This window comes from Danio aesculapii, chromosome 5, assembly GCF_903798145.1.
Source record: "Danio aesculapii chromosome 5, fDanAes4.1, whole genome shotgun sequence".
Lineage (NCBI taxonomy): Eukaryota > Metazoa > Chordata > Actinopteri > Cypriniformes > Danionidae > Danio > Danio aesculapii.
Window position 1 is genome coordinate 65,814 of NC_079439.1, and position 6,925 is coordinate 72,738.

Consider the following 6,925-nt stretch of genomic DNA (forward strand, 5'->3'; position numbering starts at 1 on the left):
TCACACACACGCACACACACACACACACACACGCACACACACACACACACACACACACACACACACACACACTCGAGCTCTCAGTGTTTCGTCTTCAGCTTTTACCGGGGATGTGAGCGGCTGTTCGGCTCCATCTCCGTCAGTCGCGGATGGCATTTTGGCATCTGACATTTAACAAACTTAAACGCGACATTTCCCTCAGAGCGACACCGAATCAGCGAATAACGCGGAGTCACGTGGCGCGGTGCCGGAGCGGCGGCCAATAACGCGACGCGGGAGGAGGCGCGTCCGCCTGTCATGCCGCTTTCAGGAACTGGAGGAGCAGAAGGGCGTGTGTGTGTGTGTGTGTTATTAATAATCAGCCGAGCAGAAAGTCCCACAGTCGGCGGACAGCAAGCAGAGCAGCACCGGAGAGACGCGGGTATTGGCGGAGAGCGCGGCCACAGATCTGACTAACCGGAGCTCTGACGCGGAGGAGTGTTAGTGCGCGATCCGCCGACACACACACGGTAAGTGACGCGGTTATCGGTGTGTGTCCGCCTCGGGGTTTGACGGGGGATTTTCAGCATGTGTGAGCTGTGAATGTGTGTGTGTGTGTGTGTGTGTGTGTTTGGAGGACTAGGCTTCATTAACCGTAGCGAGGCTTCCTGGTTTGTCATTTAATGATCCTTTACAGCAGTGTGATGTTTGTGTAACACCACAGATGTGTGTTGCTGTATTACCTCACTCACACACACACACACACACACACACACACCGCTGCTGATTCTCCACACAGCAGCTTTAGTCACAGTAGTTGACGCTGCTCGTCTGTTTCTCCTGTCTGTAGGGTTAATCTGAGGATCTTCTTCTGTCAGTGGAGCTGATGGCAGTGAACCCACCGCGCGGGTAATTCAGCATATTATGAGGATTCTGCCTTTCGGTTTCAATGACGGGTAAGATGGAGACGCCCTTCTACCACGATGACAGCGTTCCAAACTTTGGGCAGATTCCAGAGTATGATCGATACCAGAGCCACAAGATGATGAAGAAGAGCAGCGCGGGGCACAGTTTCCCAGGAGGAGGTGGTGCAGGCTCGGGTCTGAAGCTGCTGCAGGGGCCGGCGGGCAGCGGTGCGGGGGGCAGCAGTGGTGTGGGCATGAGCTCCAGCACCGGATCCCTCATGCCCACCGCAGACATCAACCTGCTGAAGCTGTCCTCGCCCGATCTGGAGCACTTGATCATCCAGTCCAACCAGGGGCTGGTCACCACGAGCCCGGCTCCCGGCGGCTCCGCCAACCCCTTCCTGTACCGCAACCAGGCCACCAACGAGCAGGAGGGCTTCGCGGACGGGTTTGTCAAGGCTCTGGCTGACCTGCACAAGCAGAACCAGCTGGTGGCGCCGCCCTCGCCTACGCCCGCGCCCCTGCAGAGCTCATACCAGCGCAGCCTAATGCCCAGCGCAGACATGCCCATCTACACCACTCTGAGCAGCTACACCCCATCCCCGTACCCCGCCGGGCAGCTGTACCCACACACCTCCGCCCACACCACAGGGCTCCACCCTCAGAGCCGCGGACCAGATGCACCGCAGACGGTGCCTGAGGTGCCGCACCCCCCCGGCGGGGACCCCTGCAGCTCTCCGCCTGCCCTCTCGCCCATCGACCTGGAGACGCAGGAGCGCATCAAGGCGGAGCGCAAGAAGCTGCGGAACCGCATCGCCGCATCCAAGTGCCGCAAGCGCAAGCTGGAGCGCATCTCGCGCCTGGAGGAGAAGGTGAAGGTGCTGAAGACGCAGAACTCTGACCTGGCCTCCACCGCCGGCATCCTGAGAGAGCAGGTGGCGCAGCTCAAGCAGAAGGTGATGAACCACGTCACCAGCGGATGCCAGATCTCCGTCAGCTCCGCCAGCATGGGCAAGGGTGGAGACAGCGGCTGCTGAGGGGGTGGAGCTGCGGGCGGAGTCTCTCGCCCAGACCTGGAGCTTGCTCTCTCTCTCTCTCTGGGAGAAACACCTCCATCACCCCTCCATCACCTGTTAATTACCTATACATCACCTCCATCATCTGTGCTCCTCAAACCTGCACATGCGGAGTGTGTTCTCCAGCTGAACACACACACACACACACACACTCTGCAGCTGGAGGATCATAAAGGGAACCAGACTCAATTCACTTGGATTTTACTTGTCTTTGTTTTGGAGGTCTTCTCCACGCTCCGCACAGGGCATCCTAATGTTCACTTCAAGAGGAGGCAAACGAACAGAAGAGAGCCGTGTTTCCTAGACACTGCGTTTAGTTCAGCCGCTGGATGATCTTTATATGTAGTAGGGGTCTGTGTTTGTGTATTTGCTGATCGTGCACTATTATGCAAAGGTTTTCCAAAGCAGATGTGGACCAGAATAATCCCTTTACGGAGACGCTCAGTCCCTCACTATCAGCGGACCGTTTGTTTGTTTGTTTGTTTATTTGTTTGTCGGCTGGTTTGATATCGTGCAATTTGTGAATATGAGAATAATATTTTATACAAACCGAGACTTTTCCAGGAGAAATAAAGGACTGTTGGATGTGAACATCACACACACGGTGCGGCGTGACACTTTAACCCAAACCTTCTGGAGTTGGGAAACTCCTGAGCATTCCGAGACCTTTTGCACTGTAATCTCCCAGCGGAGATGCCTCTGAATAATGGGTTAATGGTGTGTTACGCCATTATCTGATGAGTATTAATGCTGGGTTAACCTGGGTGATGGTGTGGGGAAGAAGAGCACAAGAGTTAAACCTGACACCAGAACAAAAGGGCTTTGATCAATAGTGTTTGAGCTTATTTTCCGTATTTTATGTTTTGTATCAATTATTAAGCAGTTTTATTTATACAGGATTTATATTTATGTTGTTGGAGAGGAGAGGAAGGGTACTGTTCAATACTAGTGTCTCGCAGACACGCTATTGTCTGGAAACTACACGACTGCACACAGGTCAGAAACATTAAGTGATGTAATATTTATCCTCCGTGTACAGCGTGACGGCCTGGACTATAACTACAGCTCTGTGTTCAGCAGACATACGAGAATAAATGAGAGAGTTTCTGTGTGTGTGTGTGTGTGTGTGTGTGTTCAGCGTCGCTACACAGTGCTGGTCGATGCCTTTCTTACAGAAGATGCAGATTACTTTATTTATATACGGATGTCCATCTGAAGACGATCAATAGGGAAATGAATCAGGCAGGCTGGAGAATTGTCAATAACCCTGTGCAACAAGAGGATATTTATTTTTGGAAACTTGAATAAGGTTTTTGATGTCACAGACGTTGTATTTTTGTACAAACAAGTTTCAGACGTTTTTGTGTAAGACCAGTGTGTGTGTGTGTGTGTGTGTACAGTACCTACTGTATTGCTCTTTATCATTCCGAATAGCTTATTTATTGAAGTGTTTTCACTGAGCTGTGCGCTGGTGTTTTCTTTAGCGTGTCCGTGTTGTTGTTGGTGTGTGACTCTTCATCTACCGTGTGCTCATTCGTCCTCCTAGTGCTCCAGTTTTGGCTTCAAGTGAAGGTCCTGGATTTGTTGTGTACCGTGCGCTCCTCCTCTTCTTCTTTCTTTAGCACGTGTCTTATAAACATGTACTGAGAGTTTACATTGTGTGTACAGGACGGCTCTGAGTGTTCAGTTTAATCAGACTCACAGTAGTGTGAGGTTTACAGCTGCCGTGTTTCAGTCCAGTCGCTGTATATCTCTGTCAGATGCTGTCGGCGGTTCTGGATTCTCGTTTACTGTTTATTTCTGAAGGACTGGCGGTCGGACGTGTGACTGCGGGGCGCCTGGCCTCGCGCTGTACCAGCTGGTGTATTTGCTTCTAAATAATAACACAGTCTTCAAATGCTGTTCATTGTTTTCTTTTTTATCAACAATAAAGAGTAGGTTTCTGAATGCGCTTGTGTTGTTCATGCCAGAACTCCTCCATATCCTAATTCAGAGAAACGTTATTAGATATTTACAGTGTGTGTGAGCGCAAACTGACGTCACTACAGAGAAACTAAACGACCCAAATCTAACACTGACTTCAGCTTACTGGTGAAGCAGAGCAGAAGCAGTTTCCCAACGTCTGAGAAATGACTGTATTACTGTATATCACACGCACACACACACACACACACACACACAAGCTCATGAAGGCTTCACTCATCCACATCTGAGGTCTTTCCCATAAAGACCAGCAGCACTTCCAGTAAAGCAGCAGGAACGGCTGTCTGGGTCATTGTGAAAGTAAAAGTTGGAGGGGAATCTCTGCACACACACACACACACACACACACTCAACCAAAGCTGAAAACACAATGAGACACACTCAGTCTCAGAGCTGCTGGCCAATGGGAACGTCCCTAAAGCTCTAACGGAATCTTATATTAGTGTTAAACACGAGTGCTCAGTCATTTATAACATTACTGCTGGGTTTAATAGTTAATGAGGAGCTGAGCGCTCCACAGGCTGATGATCAGCAGTACAGTACATGTGTTCCTGCATTATATTTACTGTTTCACTACACCATTACACCAGTGTTTGTGTGGTTTTCTGAGGGGAGGAAGAGCTCTGTTTGAGCGCTAGGACACGCTATTAAACTCCTCATTCGACAACACACTCAGTGGGTAACCCGAGCAGCTTCTAGACGTGATTTATACGTGTATATATCAGCTGAGGGACTTCATGTCTTCAGGCCGCTAAATTCGCGCGGTTTCGGGAATGACTAACTCTCCACTTCCGCCCACCGCTCATCTGGGGTCACACACTTCCGGCCAGCACTTCAGACCCAAGTGAGAACTACCTATCGCGTCACACACACACACACACACACACACACACACACACACACGGAGCAGTTTACTGAGGATACAGGATCCCTCTATAGGTGTTTAATGCTGTAGCGCTGCTGTTCTGGACTCTGCGCGGGCAGGAGTGACGTCACCGGCCGCGTGTGTTTGGCAGTCCGGGGTGTATTCTCCGTCACTCTGACCACTCATTATTACTGGAAGACAGACGGAGAGAGACTTCAGCCGGCGCTATTTAAAGGCACAGCTCACCCACAAATAAAACCCCCGTCATCGTCCACACACCCCTGCCTCAAACATACACGAGCTACTTAACAATGCTGGACGCCACTGACTTCAGTATTCGGCCAGTGCTACAGTGTCCAGCATTCTTCAAAGTATCTTCATCTGTGCTGAAGTGAGGAAAGAAACTCATAAGGGTTTATACTGGAGGGAGAGAGAGAGATACTGGGTACATGTGGTGAACTACAGGTTAAACAGGTGTAATGCAGAGCTCATTTCAGTAGCATAGCTCTTCTATGAGTGTGTGTGTGTGTGTGTGTGTGTGTACCCTCACAACTCTTTAACGAGTCTATAGATTAATAAACACTCTTTCGACACCACACTTAGCCTTTTTCACGGTTGTTTCTCATCTGCTCATATCCCCAAACACAGAGAGAGAGAGAGGGTGTGTGTGTGAGAGAGAGAGAGATCAGTGTAGTTCTGGAATATTTGCTTTGGGAGGGTTTGGGTGTGTAATCAAGGTTGCAACATGTGAGTAGGAGGGACACACCTCCTCTAGGGCGTGTGTGTGTGTGTGTGTGTGTGTGTGTGTTTCTGACCAGACCAGACACGAGAGGCTTAATAAAACATGAGAATGGAACCGAGAGCCATTACACACACACACACACACACACACACACACACACACACACACACACACACACACACACACTTTCAGGTGAAACGCTCGCTCATTGCCTTGGCAACAGCCGCGGTCTTGACGCGCTCCTGATCTGTGAAGCTTGAACTCAAGAGGAAAACACCACACACACACACACACACACACACACACACACACACTCGTCTTCCTGTAAGCGTGATTTCTGCATCTGGAGGTGTTTTCCTCTCCAGTGTTCTTCATTAATCATCTTTCAGAGGAACAGGAGCTGCTGTCGGTCATGCAGAGGTGCTCCTCTCCCCCGCCGGGTTCACCACCAAGAACTGCAGTCTGGGAAACACCCATACACACTCATACACACACACACACACTCATTCACTACGGCCAGTTTAGTTGATCAGTTCCCCTATAGCGCATGTGTTTGGACTGTGGGGGAAACCGGAGCACCTGGAGGAAACCCACACCAACACGGGGAGAACATGCAAACTCCACACAGAAACACCAACTGACCCAGCCGGGACTCAAACCAGAGAGTGCTGTGAGCGATCCCACTGTGACACCTATTATAATTACGATGATGGGAACTGATCTATGGGCCGCTGTGGTTCCCATATCTGAGCTCTAACACACACACACACACACACACACATGATTCAGTCAGTGCTGGTCGTGACTCGGAGCTCCTCATGTGGCACACTCCTTTAGAATATTCATCATCATAACCCATCATAACCCATTTCTCAGGCGCTGTGTTCTGCTCACTCTCTGTCTCTCTCCAGCTCTCCACAGGATTAATCCGCAGTGATTCCTCTGAGGCCTGAAGACAGAAGAAGAGCCGGAGCCGGAGCTGAAGCTGGAGCCGGCGGCGCAGCACAGAGAGAAGCCTTCATCATCATCATCATCATCATCATCATCCTCTAACGAGAGATGAAGAGTTCAGAGCGCTCCGCATTTCAGGAAAGGATCTGAAGGTAGGATTTCCAGGAGCGCTGATTTCCACGGCTGAATCTCATGCACTGATCAAATGAAATGAGTGTAGCGGACTCAATATTGGCTGAAGGTTCATTCTACTCATTTGACAAGAGTTCAGAGCTCAGTGTTGAAGGTAAGAGTTCATGAAATACCTCATCACTTCAACTCAAATGGAGTAAGTTCACATTACTCATTAGGTTTAGTTTAACTGCAGCAGTCGGTCTCCTCAAACGGTTTGAGTTGCCTTAACTCATTGGTTTGAGTTCTCTTC

At 50.1% G+C, this 6,925-nt stretch overlaps 1 protein-coding gene across 1 annotated transcript; it reads left to right on the forward strand.

Moving 5' to 3' along the window:
• The first annotated feature begins 217 nt into the window (after positions 1 to 217).
• Positions 218 to 3,907, forward strand: june (JunE proto-oncogene, AP-1 transcription factor subunit). The gene is made up of 2 exons (XM_056457180.1): positions 218 to 509; positions 830 to 3,907. The coding sequence occupies exon 2, from the start codon at positions 929 to 931 to the stop codon at positions 1,919 to 1,921; it is 993 nt and encodes a 330-aa protein (XP_056313155.1). The 5' UTR covers positions 218 to 509; positions 830 to 928; the 3' UTR covers positions 1,922 to 3,907.
• The last annotated feature ends 3,018 nt before the right edge of the window (positions 3,908 to 6,925 follow it).

Coding starts and splice junctions, on each gene's coding strand:
- june (XM_056457180.1), top strand. CDS start 929: ATGACGGGTAAGATGGAGACGCCCTTCTACCACGATGACAGCGTTCCA.